This window comes from Macaca thibetana, chromosome 8 (genome assembly GCF_024542745.1).
Source record: "Macaca thibetana thibetana isolate TM-01 chromosome 8, ASM2454274v1, whole genome shotgun sequence".
NCBI lineage: Eukaryota > Metazoa > Chordata > Mammalia > Primates > Cercopithecidae > Macaca > Macaca thibetana.
In genome coordinates, this window is record NC_065585.1 from 74,044,730 (window position 1) to 74,069,480 (window position 24,751).

General features: G+C 38.0%; 1 protein-coding gene across 3 annotated transcripts in view; it reads right to left on the bottom strand.

Annotated features, from left to right (window-relative positions):
• XKR9 (XK related 9) overlaps nucleotides 1-24,751 on the bottom strand; it is a 135,905-nt gene that overhangs the window by 103,274 nt on the left and 7,880 nt on the right. For all 3 annotated transcript variants that reach the window (XM_050801912.1, XM_050801911.1, XM_050801910.1), the window contains exon 4: nucleotides 22,010-22,559. In XM_050801912.1, coding sequence (XP_050657869.1) covers nucleotides 22,010-22,281 — 272 coding nt within the window. In that variant the 5' untranslated portion in view covers nucleotides 22,282-22,559. The remainder of the gene's footprint in view (nucleotides 1-22,009; nucleotides 22,560-24,751) is intronic.

Here is a 24,751-nt window from a genome sequence, read left to right on the forward strand (position 1 = left end):
CTGGACTTTTTTTGGTAGGTAGGCTATTAATTATTGCCTCAATTTCAGAGCCTGCTATTAATCTATTCAGGGACTCAACTTCTTCCTGGTTTAGTCTTGGGAGAGTGTACGTGTCCAGGAATTTATCCATTTCTTCTAGGTTTTCTAGTTTATTTCTGTAGAGGTGTTTATAGTATTCTCTGATGGTAGTTTGTATTTCTGTGGGGTCAGTGGTGATATCCCCTTTATCATTTTTTATTGCATCTATTTGATTCTTCTCTCTTTTCTTCTTTATTAGTCTTGCTAGCAGTCTATCAATTTTGTTGATCTTTTCAAAAAACCAGCTCCTGGATTCACTGATTCTTTTGAAGGGTTTTTTGTGTCTCTATCTCCTTCAATTCTGCTCTGATCTTGGTTATTTCTTGCCTTCTGCTAGCTTTCGAATGTGTTTGCTCTTGCTTCTCTAGTTCTTTTAATTGTGATGTTAGAGTGTCAATTTTAGATCTTTCCTGCTTTCTCTTGTGGGCATTCAGTGCTATAAATTTCCCTCTACACACCTCTTTAAATGTGTCCCAGAGATTCTGGTATGTTGTATCTTTGTTCTCATTGGTTTCAAAGAACATCTTTATTTCTGTCCTCATTTCATTATGTACTAGTAGTCATTCAGGAGCAGGTTGTTCAGTTTCCACATAGTTGAGCGGTTTTGACTGAGTTTCTTAGTCCTGAGCTCTAGTTTGATTGTGCTGTGGTCTGAGAGACAGTTTGTTATAATTTCTGTTCTTTTACATTTGCTGAGGAGTGCTTTACTTCCAACTATGTGGTCAATTTTGGAATAAGTGAGATGTGGTGCTGAGAAGAATGTATATTCTCTTGATTTGGGGTGGAGAGTTCCGTAGATGTCTATTAGGTTCGCTTGGTGCAGAGTTGAGTTCAGTTCCTGGACATCCTTGTTAACTCTCTGACCCACTGATCTGTCTAATGCTGACAGTGGGGTGTTAAAGTCTCCCATTATTATTATGTGGGAGTCTAAGTCTCTTTGTAAGCCTCTAAGACTTGCTTTATGAATCTGGGTGCTCCTATATTGGGTGCATATATATTTAGGATAGTTAGCTCTTCTTCTTGAATTGATCCCTTTACCATTATGTAATGGCCTTCTTTGTCTCTTTTGATCTTGGTTGGTTTAAAGTCTGTTTTATCAGAGACTAGGACTTCAACCCTTGCCTTTTTTTGTTTTCCATTTGCTTGGTAAATCTTCCTCCATCCCTTTGTTTTGAGCTACGTGTGTCTCTGCACATGAGATGGGTCTCCTGAATACAGCAAACTGATGGGTCTTGACTCTTTATCCAATTTGCCAGTCTGTGTCTTTTAATTGAAGCATTTAGCCCATTTACATTTAACGCTAATATTGTTATGTGTGAACTTGATCCTGTCATTATGATGTTAGCTGGTCATTTTGCTCATTAGTTGCAGTTTCTTCCTAGCATTGATAGTCTTTACAATTTTGCATGTTTTTGCAACGGCTGATACCTGTTGTTCCTTTCCATGTTTAGTGCTTCCTTCAGGATCTCTTGTAGGGCAGGCCTGGTGGTGACAAAATCTCTCAGCATTTGCTTGTCTGTAAAGGATTTTATTTCTCCTTCACATATGGAACTTACTTTGGCTGGATATGAAAATCTGGGGTGAAAGTTCTTTTCTTTAAGAATGTTGAATATTGGCCCCCTTTCTATTCTGGCTTGTAGAGTTTCTGCCAAGAGATCTGCTGTTACTCTGATGGGCTTCCCTTTGTGGGTAATCCGACCTTTCTCTCTGGCTGCCCTTAACATTTTTTCCTTCATTTCAACTTTGGTGAATCTGACAATTACGTGTCTTGGAGTTGCTCTCCTCGAGGAGTATCTTTGTGGCATTCTCTGTATTTCCTGAATTTTAATGTTGCCCTGCCTTGCTAGGTTGGGAATGTTCTCCCGGATAACATCCTGCAGAGTGTTTTCCAACTTGGTTCCATTCTCCCCAGCACTTTCAGGTACACCAATCAGATGTAGATTTGGTCTTTTCACTTAGTCCCATATTTCTTGGAGGCTTTGTTCATTTCTTTTTACTCTTTTTTCTCTAAACTTTTCTCACTTCACTTCATTCATTTGATCTTCAATCACTGATACTCTTTCTTCCAGTTGATCGAGTCGGTTATTGAAGCTTGTGCATTTGTCACGTAGTTCTCGTGTTGTGGTTTTCATCTCTATCAGGTCGTTTATGGACTTCTCTGCCTTGGTTATTCTAGTTATTCATTCATCAAATCTTTTTTCGAGGTTTTTAGTTTCTTTGCACTGGGTTCGTAGTTCCTCCTTTAGCTCTCAGAAGTTTGATTGGCTGAAGCCTTCTCTCAACTCATCAAAGTCATTCTCTGTTCAGCTTTGTTCCATTGCTGGCGAGGAGCTGCATTCCTTTGAGGGGGAGAGGCATTCTGATTTTTTGAATTTTCAGCTTTTCTGTACTACTTTTTACCCATCTTTGTGGTTTTATCTACCTTTAGTCTTTGATGATGGTGACGTACAGATGGGGTTTTGGTGTGGATGTCCTTTCTGTTTGTTAGTTTTCCTTCTAACTGTCAGGACCCTCAGCTGCAGATCTGTTTGAGTTTGCTTGAGGTCCACTCCAGTTAGGCTACACCCAGTTAGGCTCTCCCAGTTAGGCTACTCAGGGGATCAGGGACCCACTTGAGCAGGTAGTCTGTCCATTCTCAGATCTCAACCTCTGTGCTGGAAGAATCACTACTCTCTTCAAAGCTGTCAGACAGGGACATTTACATCTGCAGAGGTTTCTGCTGCTTTTTGTTTAGCTATGCCCTGTCCCCAGAGGTGGAGTACACAGAGGCAGGCAGGCCTCCTTGAGCTGCAGTGGGCTCCGCCCAGTTCGAGCTTCCCAGCAGCTTTGTTTACCTACTTAAGCCTCAGCAATGGCGGGCGCCCCTCCCCCAGCCTCGATGCCGCCCTGCAGTTAGATTTCAAATTGCTGTGCTAGCAATGAGGGAGGCTTTGTGGGCATGGGACCCTCCGAGTCAGGTGTGGGATATAATCTCCTGGTGTGCCGTTTGCTAAGACCCTTGCTAAAGTGCAGTATTAGGGTGGGAGTGACCTGATTTTCCAGGTGTTGTGTGTCACAGTTTCCCTTGACTAGGAAAAGGAATTCCCTTTCCCCTTGCGCTTCCCGGATGAGGTGATGCCTCGCCCTGCTTCAGCTCTCGCTCGTTGGGCTGCACCCACTGTCCTGCACCGACTGTCTGACATGCCCCAGTGAGATGAACCCGGTACCTCAGTTGGAAATGCAGAAATCACCCGTCTTCTGTCGCTCACACTGGGAGCTGGAGCCTGGAGCTGTTCCTATTCGGCCATGTTGTCACCCCACCTCAGGAATATGTGTTTTTAGTACACAATTTTTCCACAAACTCTCTCTACTACAGATTTTTTGTGAATATCTCATAGTGGCTTTATTGAGATTCAGACCCTGTAAACCCTTATTGCATGTTTGATGTGCTGGTTGTGTGCTAGTTCTATTAAGTATACTTAATCTCATTTCATCTTTACAATAATTATGTGAGAAAAGTAGGCATTATTCCATTTCACAGATGGAAAAACTAAAGCTGAGAAAGATAGAGTGATGTGCTGAAAGTTACAGAGATAGTAAGGGGTAGACACAGGGTCCAAACCCAGATCTTATTATTTCCAGTCTTAATCACTACTTTCTGAAAGACAAACTGCAATTTTCCATTCATGCAATTGATCTGAACTACAACACAGATAATTTCCCTTATGAGAATATCAAGGTTGAAAATGAGATTGAATCGTCCCTTAATTTAATCTAGAAAACAATTACTCAAATACTTACAAGGTGCTAGGCTCTTTGACCATTACCATCCCAGAAAATATATAAAACTTCAAAGACTCTTGAAATATCCCTGTTCAGGCTCTTGTTTTCAAACAATTGTAAAGTTAACACAAGTTATCATCCCATAGATAAAATTGATAACAAAAAAAATTGAAACATTTATTTAGAAGAAATCTGAGGCTAGCAGTAAGGCAACCAGTATTCTACCCCCAAAGCTTATCAAAAGTCTTTATCTATGTCTCAGTTTCCTCATGTATAAAATAAAGGCAGTGATATATGCCCTGTTTCAACCTGTTCCTTCTGCCAACGTTTCCCATTTCAGTAAATGGTAATAACATCCACAATATTGTTCAGACCAAAAATGTGGGAATAATTCCAACTCCTCTTTTTTCATGCGCTATAAAAATTCCTCAGCAAGTTCGCTTGGCTCTTGGTTCTAACTTCAAATATATCTAGAATCTAAACACTTCTTACCACTTCCACTAGTACCACCCTTGTTTAGGCAGCCAACTCTCTGGCCTGTTATTTCAACAGCCTCATAATTGGTCTCTCTGATTCTACTCTTGCTTCCCATATAAGCTATTCCCTATACAACATTCAGATTAAACTTTTTAAACATAATTCAGATATCATTCCTCATTGGGGTAGAAAATGTTTCAATGATTTTCATCAAACTTAGAATGAAATCTGAAGTCCTTACCATATGTTACAAGGCCCTCCATGATCTACCTCCCACATATGCTACCACCACAACCACCTTTCCATCTCATTTCTCTCCCACTTCCAGTATGGCCTCCTTGCTGTTTTTCTCAACTTAAAGGCCTTTGTCTTTGCTAATTCTTGTGTCTAGAACTCTTCTAAACTTCATATATTTTCAGTTTGCTCCTTACCTTCATTCAGGTCTCTACTCAAATATTACTTACTTATAGATGCCTTCCAGATCATACCATCTAGAGTAGCACTCTCTACCATATTCTATCCCTTTGTCACATATTATTTTTCTTCAAAGTACTTATCACCACCTAGCACATTATTTATTTTGGTTTATATCTTTACCTTCTCACCAGAATGTAATCTACATGAAAGGACAGACTTTGTTTTATCCATTACTATATCCTAAACAACCAGAACAGTATCAGCACATAATAGGTGCTCAAGAAATATTTACTGAAGTAATACATGAAAGCTCATGACATTTTTTTCCATAAAGACAAATAGATGGTAGATATGAAAGGACTTTGGAAAGCTGAAAGTAAAACACAAATATAAAGTATTCCCATTGTAAACAAGACAAATATATGGATATGCAAAGATTCTTTGTCTGGCAAAAAGAAGCATATTTTTACCATCACAGTTCTGGAATAACATGATCTATTATACTCAATGTGGACTGATGCCAGGGTGGGGAAGAGTGTCAACAAAAATGATGAAAGCATGGTCTCTACCCTCAATGACCTCACAACCCAATGGGAGGGCCAAGCCTATAAACTACTAGCTGCAGTATAAGGCAGAAAAAAAATAGTCATTCATCAGAAAGGCAAATGCTGAACTGTAAGTACTGAAGAAAAAATGATTAATACTGCCTAGGATTTATAAGCAAGATTTCTAAGAAAAGTTGTGTTTTAGCATTTTCTGGGTATCTGACATAGTAGAGAGTATGTGATTACTGTTCTTGAAGTGGTTTATAATCCAATAGGGCAGATACTATTGAAAAAACTTGAGAAATTCACAAGTATAAACATACCCAGAGCATAATTATTACACGCAGCAGAAACTCAGAGAGGTAGCAGAGCAAAGTAGTTAAGAATGTAGACTCTAATAATGCCAGAATGCCATGGTTCAAATTCTGGCTCTGCTACTTCCTGGTTTAATCTCTCTGTGCTTCGGTTTCCTCATCTGGAAAATAGGGCCAATCATCACACCTCCCTCATTGGGTTGTTGTGAGAATTAAATGAGTTAATATATGTAAAATGCTTAGACCAGGACCTGGCACATGTTAAGTGTCTGTTAAAAACAAAACAGATAGTGCTGCCTACAAATGTACACATTTTAATTTCCAGTGTCTTTAGGTAGAAATATTTTCTAATTCTGAAACAATTAATGGCAAATATATACAAAGTTCTGCTTATCTGAGGGTAATTTCATCAAAAAGGGAATATGAATATAATTTTTAATCAATAGGACACTGTTTCACTTATTTATTTATTTATTTATTTATTTATTTATTTATTTATTTTTTGAAATGGAGTCTCCCTCTGTCATCCAGGCTGGAGTGCAGTGGCATGATCTCTGCTCACTGCAAGCTCCGCCTCCTGGGTTAACGCCATTCTCCTGCCTCAACCTCCTGAGTAGCTGGGACTACAGGTGCCTGCCACCATGCCCGGCTAATTTTTTGTATTTTTAGTAGAGACGGGGCTTCATCGTGTTAGCCAGGATGGTTTCAATCTCCTGACCTCGTGATCCGCCCACCTCAGCCTCCCAAAGTGCTGGGATTACAGGCGTGAGCCACCATGCCCAGCCTGCTTCACTTTTATGAAACAAATGACAAATAGTCCAAAAAAAGGAAAAAGCAGAGAGGGCTTTCTTAACATAGTGTATTCCCATATTTTTATCCCTATATCTTCTTTTATTTGAAATAAAAAGCCACCAGCTTCCAGTAATGATGAATTACATTGTATCAGGCTGACTCCCCTACTGATTACAAATATAAATTCCAGACAAAATATAAAAGAAAACAAGGCAGAAGAGCAACAAAAGTAGGATTGGTGAACGCGAAGATAGGTGCAATAGACTAACTGTCTGTGTTACCTCAAAATTCATTTGTTGAAACCTAATCCCCAATGTGATGGTATTTGAGGTGGAGAGCCTTTGGAAGATGATAAAATGAATGGCATTAGTGCACTTATAAAAGAGGCCCTAGAGAGCTGCCTTGCCCATCCACCATGTGAGAACACCACGAGAAGGCACCATCTATGACACCAAATTTTCCAGCACCTTGCTCTTGGATTTCCCAGCCACCAGAACTGAGAAATAAATTTTTGTTGTTTAAAACCTGTATTTTGTTTTATAGCCATATCACTAGACTAACACTCAAGAGACTTAAGACCTCACTAGACTATGACTAAGGGTCAAAAGAAATCATCCAAACTAAAGCACAAAGCGAAAAAACTTAGGAGAAAAAAAAATGAACAGAACAACAATAGCAGGTAAAATTGAAGTCCTAGAAGAAAAGATAGAGGGGAAAAAAAACACTTGACAAAATATTAACCCAAAACATTTGTTAAACTTGATCAAAACCAGTAACATACAGACTCAAAAAGCTCAATGAACCCAAGCAAAATAAATACCCAAACACCCTACATAGGCACATCTTACTGAAATTGCTGAAAATCAAATGTAAAAAGAAAACCTGAAAAATAGACAGAGAAAAAAGACATATTCCTCACAGGGAAACAATGAGAATGTTGGCTGACTTCTCACCAGAAAGAACCAAAGTCAGAAAACAACCATATTAATAATTACACTAAATGTAAATGGATTAAACACTCCAATTAAAAGAGATTAACAACCTGGATTTTTAAAAAGAAAGACACAAATTCATGTGTTTTGCAAGAGACTCTCTTTAAACATAAAGACTCAGATAGTTTGAAAGGAAATCACCAAATAAAAAACTTGATATGGCTATATTAACATCCCAGACAAAACAGACTTCAAATCAAGGAATACTACCAGACATAAAGAGGATCAACATGTCATAATAATATAAGAATAAATTCATCATGAATACATAATATTTTAAAATCTGTATGCACCTAATGGAGCTTTAAGATACACAAAGCAAAAATTATCAAAGGTAAAGTGAGAAAAAGATAAATCCGCATTCTCAGTTGAGGATTTTATCACCTGACACTCAGTAATTGAGAGGAAAAGGAGACCTTAAAAAAATCAGTAAGGATATAATTTAACATTATCTGCCTAATTGACCTAATTGACATTTATTGAACATTACATTCAGTAACTGAAAATATAGAAATTCTTTTCAAATGTACATGGAATATTCACCAAGTTAGACTACATGCTGGGCTATAAAAACAAGTGTTAATAAATGTAAAAAGACTGTAATCCTATGAAGTATGTTATCATAATAAATTTAAGTGTGAAATCAATAACCAACATATTTTTTAAATCCCCAAAGAGTTGGAGACTGAGGTAAAATTTATCCTAAAGTTTTATAAATATTGAACCCTAATAAATTTGAACATGACTACATGACCTCTCTCTAAGGATATTTAAATTGAAAAATAGGTAAGAAGGAGAGTGCAACTATTTAATGCCCATTTAACTTCATAGAAGGGCCTAAGAATCTGTGGGAGGAGGGAGATTCAACTCCCATTGTATTCATTTTTATATAATTTAAACTTTTTCATATGTACTAAAAAGAGCAAAAGTCATTTCCATATTTTAAATAATTCAAATGCCTTCCATATATCCATCAAAAGAAAACTCTCCTTTGGCAGAGAGAGGTTTTTACCACAAATCACAGATAAATAGAAATGCAAAACTGTCATTTAATTTATATTCTGGAAAATGAAACATCCCATTCCACAGACCCCTGAACAGTAATGGCATACATAGTAGTAAGAGGCACACATACCTAATAAATAATTCATGTTGCTATCCCTTGTCTTTCATCTACCAACACAAATTCAATTTTCCTATTCCTTAGGGAAACAAATCCACAATTCAGCAAATCTCAGGTTTTGCAATACTTAGCCTGGACAAATCTTTGGACAATTTGGCCCATTTTTATGAACTGTTCTAATTTTTGCTCATTTCTCACTATCTATCTCAGTATTCTGCCTCTTCCTGAACTAAAAATATACAAAGAGAAAGGAAAGGGGTTGGGATATGAAGTGGCCAAGATGGCTGACTAGAAGCAGTTAGTGTGCCTGGCTCTCAGAGAGAAACAGAAGGGGCAAGTAAATACAACATCTTCAACTGAAACACCCAGCTACTCACATTGGGATTAATTAAGGAAACAACCTGACCCACAGAGAACAAAGAAAAACAAGGTAGGACAACAGCCACCTGGGAACAACACAGAGCCAGGGGATTCTCCCCAACCTAGGGAAGTGGTGAGTCAAAGAGCAACCCAGGGAAATCATGATTCTCCCACAGATCTTTGCAACCCTCAGGTCAGATCTTGTGAACCCACTCCACCAGGGCCTTCGGTCTTCAGTCTGACAGACAGAGCTATGTAGAGTCTCAGCAGAGCAGCCACTCAGGCATGCATGGAGACCCTGGAAGCTTAGGCATGCATGGAGACCCTGGAAGCTTAGGGCTTTCCAGCAAAAGTAGCTGCAGCTATGGCAAAGTAGGACGTTAGACTCCTGTACATACCCCTAGAAAAGAGGCTGAATCTACGGGGCTGAACAGCATCAGCCCACAGGCCCCATTTCCACAGCACCTCACAAGTTAAGACCCACTTACTTGGAATTCTAGCCAGCTACCAATAGTGGCATTGCACCTCCCTAAGGAGGCACTCCTAGGAGGAGGGGCAGGCTGCCATCTTTGCTATTCAGGCACCTTAGCCCTTCTAGCCTTCAGGTTTCGGGAAGTCTGAGTCCACCCAAGGCAGAAGGGATTCCCACAGCACAGCACAGCCGCTCTATCAAAACATGGCCAGACTGCTGCCTTTAGCAGGTACCTGATCTCATTCTTTTTCACTGGGCAGGACCTCCCAACCAGGGCCTCCAGCCACCCCCAACAGAGCTTTCCAGCTGACACAGATCTGAATTCCCCCTGAAATGGCACTCCTAGAGGGAGGGGCAGGCCACCTTGTTGTTTGGGCAACTTAGCCATTCCAGCCTTTGGACTTCAGAGTGTCTGAGGCAACCAAGGGCTGAAGTGGACCCCCAGCACAGCCCAGCTGCTCTACTAAAATATGGCCAGACTGTTTTAAGTGGGTGCCAATCCTGTTCCTCCTCACTGGGTGGGACCTCGCAACCAGGGTCTCCAGCCACTTCCTACAGGTGCCTTTAAGCTGGCAACAGCTTTGCTGTTTCACAGCCTTCATGGTAACACCTTCAGGTTCTGGAAAATCTGAGGTGACTAGGACTGGACCAGGCCCCAAGCATACCACAGCAGCCCTACAGAAAAGTGCCCAGACTGTTAAATTGGTACGCATATCCCATATCTCCTCACTGGGCAGGTCCTTCAGCCCTGGGCCTCCAACCACCCTGCCAGAGCTACCAAGTCAGCACCAACTCAGTAACACCATAGACAGAGCTTCCAGGGGCAAATGAAAGCCTCTTTGCCACTGCCTCTGCAGTGGAACATGCCTTGCCACCCTCGGACTAACAAAGGAGCAAAGATCCCAAGTGCCTTATCCACACCTCCAGTGAGCTGCAGTCAACCTAAGGAGAAGAGGCCAACCAATTTCCCACAAGTCTCCCATACCCTACCTAGCTTGTCACCAGACAGAAAACCCCTGGCTTGGACCCATAGCACAAACCCTCCATCTTGGGCTGACTGCACTGAGCAACTGCTAACCTGCATCTCTCTGGGGTGGAGCCCCCAGGAGTCAAGCAAATGACCCTTGAACACAATCACTACTATGATCTTTTCCTCTGCTGCCTCTAACCTGGAGAAGGAAAATAAACACTAAGACTGTCCCAGAGCTGCAGTGGGCAGCCCAGGAGTGACAAGTTGTGAACTACAGCCAGCACTCAAGGGAGAGAGGAACCTACACTTTCAGAGCACTGACAGGGAACACAGCTGCAACTGTGAGGAAACATAGGGAAGCCACATAACCAAGCAAGAGTCTACCTAAATGACTGATAAGCCTAAATGTCACCTGCTGGATCATACCCCCAAAGCTTCAACACCAAAAATATCTCACTAATATACCCCCACTGAAACCAGAGACAAGAAGTCAGCTTCAAATAAAGACCCTACACAAAGCCTCAGCCAGGTGAAAACATCCAGAAAAGAAGTCTATTGACTATACTCAATCTGCACTGCAGTTAAAGAAATACCCACATGCAGAGATGAGAAAGAGCCAATACAAGAACTCTAGTAACTCAAATGCTGAGCATCATCAAAAAGCTAATCTACCATGATCAAGTAGGCTTCATCCCTGGGATGCAAGGTTGATTCAACATATAAAAATCAATAAATGTGATTCATCACATAAACAGAACTAAAGACAAAAACCACACAATCATCTCAACAGATATGGAAAGGGCTTTTGATAAAACTGAACATTCTTTCATGTTAAAAACTCTCAATAACCTAGGTATTGAAGGAACATATCTCAAAATAGTAAGAGCCATGGCCAGGTGTGGTGACTCACACTTGTAATCCCAGCACTTTGGGAGGCTAAGGCGGGCAGACCACCCGAGGTTGGGAGTTCAAGACCACCCTGGCCAACATGGTGAAACCCTGTCTCTACTAAAAATCCAAAAAACTAGCCAGGTGTGGTGGTGGGCACCTGTAATCCAAGCTACTCAGGAGGCTGAAGCAGGAGAATCGCTTGAACCTGGGAGGCAGAGGTTGCAGTGAGCCGAGATCATACCATTGCACTCCAGCCTGGGAAACAAGAGCAAAATTCTGTCTCAAAATAATAATAATAAGAAGAAGAAGAAGAGCCATCTATGACAAACGCACAGCCAACATCATACTGAATGGGCAAAAGCTGGAAGCATTCCCCTTGAAAACTGGTACAAGACAAGGATGCCCTCTCTCTCCACTTCTATTCAACATAGTATTGGAAGTCCTAGCCAGAGCCATGAGTCAAGAGAGAAAAAAAAAATAAAGGGCATCCAAATAGTAAGAGAGGGAGTCAAATTATCTCTGTTTGCAGATGACATGATTCTATATCTAGAAAATCCCAGTGTTTTGGCCCAAAAGCTCCTTTAGCTGATAAACAACTTCAGCAAAGTTGCAGGATATAAAATCAATGTACAAAACTCACTAGCATTCCTATGCACCAATGACAACCAAACTGAGAGCCAAATAAGAAAGGCAATCCCATTCACAGTTGCCACAAAATAAAATAATAAAACACCTAGGAATACAGCTAATCAGGGAGGTAAAAAGTCTCTACAGTGAGAATGACAAAACACTGCTCAAAGAAATCAAAGAAGACACAAGCAAATGAAAAAACATCCCATCATCATAAATAGGAAGAATCAATATCACTAAAATGGCTATAGTGCCCAAAACAATTTACAAATTCAATGCTATACCTGTTAAACTACCAATGACATTTTTCACAAAACTAGAAAAAATTATTTTAAAATTTATATGGAACCAAAAAAGAGCCCAAATAGTCAAGGCAATCCTAAGCAAAAAGATCAAAGCTGGAGGCATCATGTTATTTGACTCCAAACTATACTATGGGGCTATAGTGACCAAACAATATGGTACTGGTGACCAAAGCAATATGGTACTGGTACAAAAACAGACACACAGACCAATGGAACAGAATAAGGAGCCCAAAATAAGGCCACATATCTTTGACTATCTGATCTTTGACAAAGCTGACCAAAACAACCAATGGGAAAAAAATTTTCCTGTGCAATAAATGGTGCTCGGATAACTGACTAGCCATATGCAGAAGATTGAAGTTGGACCTCTTCCTTACACCATATACAAAAATCAACTGAATACAGATTAAAGACTTAAATGTAAAACCCAAAACGGTAAAATACTCTGGAAGACACCTAGGCAATACCATGCTGGATCTAGGAACAGGCGAATATTTCACGATGAAGACACCAAAAGCAATTGCAACAAAAGCAAAAATTGACAAATGGGATCTAACTAAACTTAAAAGCTCTGTACGGCAAAAGAAACTATCAACAAAGTAAACAATCTACAAAATGGGAGAAAGAATTTGCAAACTAGGCATATGACGAAGGTCTAATACCCAGTATCTATAAGGAACTTAAACAACTTTACAAAAGAAAAACAAACAACCCCATTAAAAAGTGGGCAAAGGACATGAAAAGACACTTCTCAAAAGAAGACATACATGTGGCAAACAAGCTTATGGCAAAAAGCTCAATACCACCAATCATTAGAGAAATGCAAATCAAAACCACAATGAGATATCATCTCACATCAATCAGAATGGCTATTACTGAAAAGTCAAAAAATAACAGACGCTAGTGAGGTTGCAGAGAAAAGGGAACCCTTATACACTGCTGGTGGGAATGTAAATTAGTTCAACCATTGAGGAACTGTATGACAATTCCTGAAAGAGTTAAAAGAACTACCATTCGACCCAGCAATTCCATTACTGGGTATATACCCAGAGCATTCTACCATAAAGACACATGCACATAAGTGTTCATCAAAGTACTGTTCACAATAGCAAAGACATAGAATCACCTAAATACCAATCAATGACAGACTGGATAAAGAAAATGTGGCATATATACACACCATGGAATATTATGCAGCCATAAAAAAAGCAAGATCATGTCTTTTGCCAGAACATGGAAGGAGCTGAAGGTTATCATCCTTCGCAAACTAACATAGGACTAGAAAACCAAATACTGCATGTTCTCATTTACAAGTGGGAGCTGGCCAGGTGCAGTGGCTCATGCCTGTAATCCCAACACTTTGGGAGGCTGAGGTGGGCTGATTGCCGGAGCTCAGGGGTTCGAAACCAGCCTGGGCAACATGGTGAGATGCCCGCCTCCACCCATCTCTACTAAAAAAAAAAAAAAAAAAAAAAAAAAAACTAGCTGGGCATAGCAGCGTGTGCCTGTAGTCCTAGCCACTCAGGAGACTGAGGCAGGAGAAAGAATTGCTTGAACCCAGGAGGCGGAGGTTGCAGTCATCTGAGATCGCACCACTGCACTCCAGCCTAGTGACAGAGTGAGACTCTGTCTCCAAAAAAAATAAAAAAACAAGTGGGAGCTAAATTGTAAGAACTTATGAACACAAAGAAAGAAACAACAGACACTGGCATCTACTTGAGGGGGACGGTGGAAGGAGGGAGTGGAACAGAAAAGATAACTATTTGGTACTGAGCTTAATACCTGAGTGATGTAATAATGTGTAATAACAAACCCCTATGACACGTGTTTATGTAACAAACCTTCACAGGTACCCCTAAACCTAAAACAAAAATTCTCAAAAAGAAAAACAAAGAAAGAAAAACAAAAAAAGAGTAAAGTGTTTGTTTATCTATCTGGCATCTTCCACTAATGCCCAACCTAATTCAATTTTCTTTTTCTTCCTTTTTAAAGGACAAAATATTTAAATAATTCAAAAAATTAGAAAGTTATAAGTGAGAAAACTCTATCCTACTCCTATAACCCACTATCCAGCTTTTACCCTTCCCCATGACCACAGGAATTCAGTTATTAGTTTCATGTGTACCCATCTAGAGTTTCTTCATGCAGATACAAGCAAACATAAATATACATTAGTTTTCACTATCTTTTACACAGGAATACTGTATCATACTAAACCTCCTGTCTGCACCTTGTCTTTTCACTGAAAAATAAATTCTGAATATCTTTTCATTTCACTATATAAAGTACTTTAACATTCTTTATGATAGTTATGTAGTATACCATTGCACAGTATAATACAAACTCTATCAAAAGACACTAAAATTGTTAATATTTTTCTATTACAAACAACGCTACACTTAAAAATTGTGTGCAGATATCACTTTACATGTATGCAAGTATGATAAATTTCTAGAAGAGGAAGCTCTGGGGCCAATATACATATATATATAAAATACATATATATGTGTGTGTGTGTGTATATATATATATATTTGCAATATGGTCAAGCTACTTTCCACAGAAATTATACCAATCCATACTCTGATGAACAAGGTATGAAAGTATCTGTTTTCCCATACTTTACCAAGAGAGTATATAGTCATTCAGATTTTTGTCAATCTAGTAAATGAGGAATAATATCTCAATGTAGTTTTAATTGGAATTTTTCATGAATGAGGCTTAGCATCTTTTAAACAACTTAAGGCCCATTTGTATTTCCTTTTCTATGAACTATTCTTTTTCTCTTCCCATTTTTCTGTTGGGTAGATGGTCTTTTACTTTTTGATTTCCAGAAGCTGTTTAAATATCAGAGGACTAGCCCTTTACTGTTATAAGTTTACAATTATTCTTCCCTGTTAATGTTGTTTTTCTTTGTTATGCTTTTGTTGTGTGTGTGTTGGGATTTTTGCTTTTGTTTATTAGCATGCATTTTTATAGTCAAATCTAAAATTGTTAATAGCTTCTGGATTTTGAGTCATGGTTACAAAGGCTTTCCCCATTTCCAAGTTATAAAGGATTTCTCCGATGTTTTCTTTCATAGTACTTTACACTAATATTTGATTCATTGGAAATTTATCCTGCTATCTGGTATCCTACCTAGAAGTACAACATGCTATCTTAAAGTGTCCCAACTTTATAAGTTAACAAAGTTTTTACTGTTCTCATGCTGCATATACTGGCTATTGTTTCCTTTTTTTTCCAATCAATTTCAAAAAAAAAAAAGACCGGGAGCAGTGGCTCATGCCTGTAATCCCAGCACTTTGAGAGGCTGAGGCGGGCGGATCACAAAGTCAGGAGATCGAGACCATCCTGGCTAACATGGTGAAACTCCATCTCTACTAAAAATACAAAAAAATTAGCCAGGCGTGGTGGCAGGCGCCTGTAGTCCCAGCTACTCAGGAGGCTGAGGCAGGAGAATGGCATGAACACAGGAGGTGGAGCTTGCAGTAAGCCAAGATTGCACCACTGCATTCCAGCCTGGGTAACAGAGCAAAACTCCATCTCAAAAAAAAAAAAAAAAAAAAAAAAAAAATATATATATATATATATATATATATATATATGGTCTGTGTATTCACATGCCATACAGAGAAAAATTCGTTTATTGCCCTTGTAGTTTGGATGGGTGATGAGGAGAACTCTTGCAGATTATCCTTTCAAACTTTCTCCTGGCTAGGAAGAATTAGAACCCATATTTTGTCACATCAAAAACTGTGACATGCCAAAGACACATACAACATTGCACATTTCTCCCAGTGTCTACCTCTATGTTTCTACTAATATACTTCTGAAGATTTCACCATCACTTCCACAGAATGAAGATTTCATCTCCACAGAAGAGACCTCTTTTCTAGATCATGTGCCATGGTAGGGCATACCCTAAGACTGACCTTTGTGTGAAAACTATTATCGCCAAATAAAATTTACATATTTTGTTTCCTTCTAAATGGTTACCCAGTTTCCCCAACACTTATAACAACTAAGCATAATATCAGTAAAACTGTACAATGTCTGAATGGCACTATCAACTACACTTACTAAATTTCATTTATAGAATACCAGAATAACTGCAGAAACACGTGTTTCAAGTGTACATGAAACATTCATAAAGATGGACCATATGTTAGACAACAAAACAAGTCTGAATAAATTTTAGAAGACTGAAATCATAACAGTATGTTATCTGAACACAAAAGAATTAAATTAAAAATCAACATTAAAATAACCACAAAAGACCCAAATATTTGAAAAAACATTTATTAGTCTAACCCTTTAGTAAAAGACAAAATCACAAGGAAGCTAAAAAATATTTTGAACTGGACTGGGCACAGTGGCTCATGCTTGTAATCCCAGCACTTTGGGAGGCCAAGGCAGGAAAACCACTTGAGGCCAGGAGTTTGAGACCAGCCTGGGCAATATACTAAGACCTCATCTGTACAAAAAAATTAAAAATTAGCCAGACCTGATGGCACATGCCTGTGATGCTAGCAACTCAGGTTGCTGAGATGGGAGGATCACCTGAGCCCAGGAGTTCAAGGTTATAATGAGCTATGATGACCCTGTCTCTATTTAAAAATAAAGAAAGAAAGAGAGAGGAAAGAAAGAAATCCTGTCATTTTCATTTGCAACAACGTGGATGAAACTGGAGAACACTATATTAAGTGAAAAAAGCCAGGCCAGGCACAGAAAGACAAATTTCACATGTTCTCACTCATAATGGGAGCTAAAAATTGAAACAGACTCATGGAGTTAAAGAGTAGAATAATAGTTACCAGAGTCTGGGAAGGGTAGCAGGGAGTCAGGTAGAATAGGGATGGTTAATGGGTGCAAAAATGTAGTTAGAATGAATAGGCTCTAGCATTTGATAACACAACAGGGTGACTAAAGTCAATGATAATTTACTGTATATTTTTAAATAACTAACAGTGAAATTGGAATGTCCCTAACACAAAAAATAAATAAATACTTGAGGTGATAAATACCCCAATTACCCTTTAGTGATTATCACATATTGTATATGTCTGTATCAAAACATTACATGTACTCCATAAATACATACACCTATTATGTACCCATAATAATTAAAACTGAAAAAAATTTTTAAAAGAAGCCAAAGAGGAAAAAACACCTAAAGGAGTAAAGGTAAAAATTACATGCACTTTCTCCTCAGAAACCATTCAAGCAAGAAGAGAATGGATTTGAGAGGCCAAAGGAGACAGATCACTTGAGCCTAAGAGTTCAAAACCAGCCTGGGCAACATGGTAAAACCCTGTCTCTACAAAAGATACAAAAATTAGCCAGGCGTGGTGGCACATGCCTATAGTCTCAGCTACTGAGGAGGCTAAGGAAGGAGAATTGCTTGAACCCAGGAGGCAGAGGTTGCAGTGAGCCAAGATCGCCCACGGCACTCCAGCCTGGGCAACAGAGCAAGAATCCATCTAAAAAGAAAAAAGCACTCTGTCTCTACCAAAAAATATATATATAAATTAGCTCGGTGTGGTGGCACACACCTGTAGTCCCAGCTACTTGTGGGGCTGAAGTGGGAGGATCACCTGAGCCCAGGGAGTTAGAGGCTGCAGTTATCTGTGACCGTACCACTGCAGCACTCCAGCCTGAGCAACAGAGTGAGATTCTGTCTAAAAAAATAAAAAATAAAAAATAAATTTTAAAAAAAATGGAGTGAAATACTTAAAGTGTTGAGAGGGAAAAAAAGAAGAAAGAAAACACCACTCTGAATTCTGTACCCTGTGAAATTATACTTCGAAAGTGAAGAATAAAGATTTCCACACACACTGGGGAAACTTGTTGCCAGTAGACTTGCCTTGCAAGAAATGTTAAAATAGATTTTTCAAAGAAAAGGAAAATGTTACAGGTCAGAAACTTGGATCTATTAAAATATATAAAGAAAGGAAGAGCACTGAAGAAGGAATAATTGAATATAAACAAAAACTTACTTTTCTGATTTTTAATTGATCTAATTTTAAATTATTTAAATATAATTCTTACATTTAATTGATCTTAATTTTAACTGATCCAGATAACAGTTCAAAATAATATGACAATATATTTGATTATGTATGCTTATGTGTATATATTTATATACTTATGTATACTTACTATAAGTGAAATGAATGACAGCAATGATCTAAGGAATGAGAGAGAGGAATTTGGATTATAACATTCCACAGAATGTATCAGAGAGACTTAAAAAATAAGAATTTTTAAAATCTAACATTTAACAGTTATGTTAAACACAGCGAGAAGGTATAACTTACATTTGACTGGCATCCCAGAAGGGAAAGAAACACAAAACATAGTAAAGAAAACGTTAAAAAAGATAATGGCTGACAATTGTGTAGAATTAATAGAAGATAATAATCCACAGAATCAAGAGGACCAACAAATCCTAAGCAAGAGAAATAAAATCTACATCTAAACATATAATTAAACTGCAGAAACCCACAGATAAAGAGAAAAATCTTAAGAGCAGCCAGAGGAGGAAGACAAAACACTTTCAAAAGAGCAGCAATGAGACTAAAATCTAACTCCTCCAGAGCAACAATAGAATCCAACAATCAATCAAATATAATATGCAGAGAGAAAATACGACTCATCTAGAATTCTATAGCCACTAAAATATCTCTCAAGAAAGATAATGAAATAAAGATATTTTCAAACAACCAAAAATTGAGAGATGATGTCACCAACAGCCCCTCAATAGATGAAATTCTAAAAGGCAGACCTCGGGAAAGCAGAAGTAAAGTAATTCTAGGGCCAAATGTAGTGGCTCACGCCTATAATCCCAACACTTTGGGAGGCAGAGGTGGGTGGATCACTTGAGGTCAGGAGTTCGAGACCAGGCTGGCCAACATGACGAAACCCCATTTCTACTAAAAATACAAAAATTAACCAAGTGTCATGGTGCATGCCTGTAATCCCAGTTACTCGGGAAGCTGATGCAAGAGAATCTCTTGAATCCAGGAGGCGGAGGCTGCAAAGAGCCAGGAAGGCGTCCCTGCAGGTCAACCTGGGTGAGAGAATAAGGCCCTGTCTCAAAAAAAAAAAAAGAAAAGAAAAGTAATTCTAGGTAGAAGTCCTGAGATTCAAGAAGAAATAAAAAAGAGAATAGTAAATATATGGGTAAACATAAATAAAATTTAGTAGAATTTAACTACATAAAGTAGAAAAATACATAATAATATCATCTAGTGGGATTAAAAACAGGCATTAAAATGACAACAATATAAATATATTAGTTGGGAGCATAGCAAATCAAATTCTAGTGTTTTGAGGTTTTTAAATTATCAATGTTAACAGCAAAGGTTTCGTTTTACTTTATACTCAGAACAATTTAAGACCACACATTATGCACTATACTTCTAGGTAGGATCCAGTATATTGGAACAGACCAATGCTCCTGCCAAAGCAACAAGAGAAACTATAAACTGGGCTGATATATCTACAAATGCTTATTGCTTGGAAATACTTGCTGATTCTATTACTCAGAACAAGAGGTTGAAAATCTGGATTTTGCCCAAGCAAAGGGCTGTTGTTAGGCAAGAAGAGAGGCCTAGTTCAATAGATTATGGTACATCCATAGTAAAGGATACACCATGCAGCCTTTAAAAAAAGTAAAGCAGCTTTGTATGAACTCACTCCAGAAGATCTTCAAGATGTTTAAGCTAGGTTTTAGAGGTCTGTTACTGAGGGACCTCAACTCAATCAATTTTTCCGCCAACATATGTGCCAAATTTTGAAACTACACCATAGAGGCTAAAAGCTAAGCAGAAAGTCTTGAAAAAGCAAAACAGGCTTTCTGGTAGTCTTGTGGTGCCAAGATAAAAATCAGCGTTCAGGACTTGTGGAGGTGCGATGACCACACCATACTCTCAGTTCCCTAGAGACTGCAAACCAAAAGCAGACTGAACCTTAGTCTAAATGCCTACCAGAGAAAAATAGCAGCATTTGGAACTTCTATCATCTTTTGTATAGAATGTGTAATATTCAATCAAAAATTACTAGGTGTATCAAGAGACCCTGGAAATCAAGGCAATTTGACCTTTCTTTTATAATACAATTTATAATTTATAACACAATGTACCTTAAGGTCCTCATTTGAATGCTGATGTAAATAGTTCTGCAGATGTGCAAATTTTCCATTATTAGAATGGCAAATAACAGAGAATTTACCATATTTCTAAATTCCTTGCAAAAGCAACTTTTGTCCTTTTTTTTTTTTTTTTTTTTTTTTTTTTTTGAGACGGAGTCTCGCTCTGTCGCCCAGGCTGGAGTGCAGTGGCTGGATCTTGGCTCACTGCAAGCTCCGCCTCCCGGGTTTACGCCATTCTCCTGCCTCAGCCTCCTGTGTAGCTGGGACTACAGGTGCCCGCTACCTCGCCCGGCTAGTTTTTTGTATTTTTTAGTAGAGACGGGGTTTCACTGTGTTAGCCAGGATGGTCTTGATCTCCTGACCTCGTGATCCGCCCGTCTCGGCCTCCCAAAGTGCTGGGATTACAGGCTTGAGCCACCGCGCCCGGCCTGTCTTTCTTCAATATTACAACTACATAATTCTCAATATTTCTCATACAGAATACTCATTTAATCTTACCTATTACATATGTATTTGTTCATCAGCACTTTTACTGTATTTCTTTAAACATTTGCATCTTACTGAGAATGTGCAGTTCGAAAATTGACTTCTAATACCAACAACTAAAGCACTTTCTTTCCAGCTTTTCCTAAAACCTGTAAACTTCTTTCTCATTGCACATTGTTTCTTTTACTTATTAAAAACATAGTAACTATAGCTTCAAAAAGGCAAAATACGTGAAAATACTTTGAAAATTATAAGTCTCCACATATATACAATGACATTATTCCCATTAATTAATATAAGAAAAGCCTGGAATTTTTTTTTTTGAGACAGAGTCTCACTCTGTCACCCAGCCTGGAGTGCAGTGGCGCGATCTCGGCTCACTGCAAGCTCCGTCTCCCGGGGTTTACGCCATTCTCCTGCCTCAGCCTCCCAAGTAGCTGGGACTACAGGCACCCTCCACCTCGCCCGGCTAGTTTTTCATATTTTTTAGTAGAGACGGGGTTTCACCGTGTTAGCCAGGATGATTTCGATCTCCTGACCTCATGATCCGCCTGTCTTGGCCTCCCAAAGTGCTGGGATTACAGGCTTGAGCCACCACGCCTGGCCTGGAATTTTTTTAATACATTCAACTAAGGGTCATGAATTTGCTGCTTTTTAACAGGACAGAATCAAAAGTAGAATTACTTAAAGGAATAATGGAGAGGTCATATAAAATGAACTATACAGAGAATCATGGAATTCTGAGGGCCTATTTAGAGTCTAGTTTCTCTACCTATAACAAGATGATTCTTAAGGTTGCTTTAGTTCTATGACTCTGTACCTAGCTAACCACATAGCTACTGCATTATTGCAGCAAAAATTTAATTTAGTTAAATCAATGATAAGTATAAAAAAGTGAGTACTCTCTTAGTTACAAGTGAAATGTCATATTTACACAGACTTAGAATATACAGAGGAGATAAAAGTTCTGTACGACACAGAAATGTCTTTTTCCTTCTCGTGAAAACTGAGTTCATATCAGAAAAAGTAACCTAATTAGATAAATTTAAACATTTTTATTAATGACCCTGGAAAATTCCGACAGTATGGCAATGACTTACATAAGCACAATAGTGAGGAGCAAGTAACCTTTGTACTTCATGCAAATAAGGGATCTTTGTACATTTGACTATCCAGATACATAAACGTAGCTTCTGTTTGGATAAAAGAAACACAGTGGTAATGATTAAACATGTATGCTTACCTTGTAAAAATTCCTCCTTGCAAGCAATGAAGTAGAAGAAAACAATGCTGACTTTCTTGGCCTGCTTTCTTTAAATCAGCCTTGAACCAAGAATAACTGAAACACTGAACCACAAGTGTTCCAAAAAGCATAAAGCTTAATGCTAAAACACTAAAAACATACTGTCCTTCATGGAAAAATCTGACAGATACCCATATGTCCACAATTAAATCAGTTATGTAGATTATAATGCCAAGAACTGACATCATAAAATTCTGTTTAGTATATTTCATTATGAATGACTATAGCTTTTCGTTATCTACTTTTTTCTCCCTCACAAAAAGGGAAAAAAAGCCGAACAAATATTAGTATATCCTTTGGTATAGCATTGAATTTTAATTTCTACTCCCTAAATCTATTTAGAAGAAAGAATAAATATTATGAAATGGGAACACTAACACCAAAGTGACTAATTTTGACTTTCTTTTCTAAATCTCTAATCTAGGTCCAATGTTACAAGGCTTTAATCAATCTTCTGTTTCACAATGATCTTCATTACAGATGACAAGACCTAAAATAAAACAGATATTTAAGTTCCAAAATATCCTAACTATAATATTAAAAACCCTTATCAATGATTTCATCAAAGCTCTGCTTTTTCTAAAAATAATATATTGCCACTAAATACAGTTCTTATAACAACTTTGGGAAAGTCTCAGAAATATACTTGATAGTTGATAACTTCCTCTCAGACTATTTATCTTTTAAAAATATGACCTACCCACAAAGATATTTATCACATGACTATTTATAGTGGCAAATTGGAAACAACCTAAATATTTCAACATAAGGAAATGGTAAAGTAAATAAAGGTAGATTCATAAAATGGAATATTACAAAACTACTAAAATATATGTAACAAAGGTGCAATAGTTGTAAAAATTCTTAATATGCTTTTGGCCCAGCAATTCCATCTAGATTCTATCCTAGGGAAATATTCAAAAATGTGCAAAAAGATAATTTTTGCAGAGCCTTTTTTATAAGAGCGAAATATTGAAAACTACCTAAATGACAATTGAGAGGCCTAGTTCAACAGATTATGGTACATCCATACTAAAGGATACACCATGCAGCCTTTAAAAAGAGTAAAGCAGCTTTGTATGAACTCACTTTGGAAGATCTTCAAGACGTTTTAAGTGAAAAAAGCAAATCCCAGAAAGATAAATACCGTACACTATTTATGGTTTTTAATTATATATGGAGAGAGGAAGAGGGTTGAGAGAAGGAACAAATGCAACTTCAGTTGTTTTCTCTCTATATTGCTATATTTTTTGAGTTTTTTTAACAACAGACCTGTACTGATGTTGCTAGGTATATAATTTTTTTAAATAAAAACAATAATAAATGATACTTACGCAGAATCTCAATGACTGGAGAAAATGTTTATGCTACTAATAAAAGTTAACATTTACTTACCACTATGTGCCAAGCACTGAGCAAAATGTTGTATATAAAACGCCCCAATTTAATTCTTCTATCACTTAAAATGTAGATTCTACTATTATTACTATTTTATAAACAGTCTGAATGAATGCAATCTGTATACAAGATTTGACTGACTCATTGGTGGTTTTTTGGTTTGTTTTCCTAATTAATTGCCAACATTTCACGAAAAATGCAAATGTTTAACTGCTATCAAAAAACAGAAAGATCCTCTATACTAGATTACTCCTTCATGAGCAGGGGCTGCCCCTTTAGATGGGGCATGCTCTCTCCTGTTCATCACAGTAGTCATCTGGCCCATTTCAGGCATTTCAACAGCTGGGTTTCAATGTTAATGCAGCTACCTACTAGCTGTGTGTCCTTAAATGTGTTCTTTTCAGCCTTATACCTTATTTTCTTCATCTAAAATGTGGAGAGAATAATGGTATATATCTTATGGGGTTGTTGTGAAGGTCAAGAAAGATAATACATGTAATACATATAAACAAACCCCTAGAAAAGTACTTGGCACACAGTTAGGGCTCAATAAATGCTAAGTTATCATTATGACCTTGCTGACCGCTTGCCTGGCCTCTGTAAGCATATGAGTTTGCAGTCTCTGACTTTATATCATATAATGTTATGTGAAAAAGTACTATGGGTACGATCTCAAAGGTAAGGAGGGAGAAATGAGCTCTGGGGCCCTGATGCAACAGGACTGGTGTTCTTACAAGAGGAAGCAACACCAGAGAAAAGGCCACGTGAGGACACAAGAAGGCAGCCATCTGTAACCCAAGGAGAGAGAACCTCACCAGAAACCAACCCTGCTGGCACACTGATCTTGGACTTCCAGTGTCCAGAACTGTCAAAAAATAAATTTCTATTGTTTAAGCTAACAAGTCTGTGGTATTCTGCTATGGCAGCCAGACCAATTAACACACTATATTTCTATTAAAAATATTTATTACTTTAAACACACCAAGGTGAATGTTTACTAAAAAATACACACACAAACTAATACTTACTGTGTTCTCATCATTTTATCACTTATAAGTATTTAGTTTAAAAGTCTTCAGAATAATATTAAAAGGTATTTCATTCTTCTCACAGAATAAAGCAACAGTTATGATCACTGCTTCTGCTGTCAAGAACATTGTGACCAACAGGACAGAAAAAAAACAGTTTAAAAACTGAGTTTTTAAAATCTAGCGGGCCATGAATTTCCCTGCAGTAGGTTTCTTATGTTAACATGAAAGACCTCAAGCCAACACACACATGAGG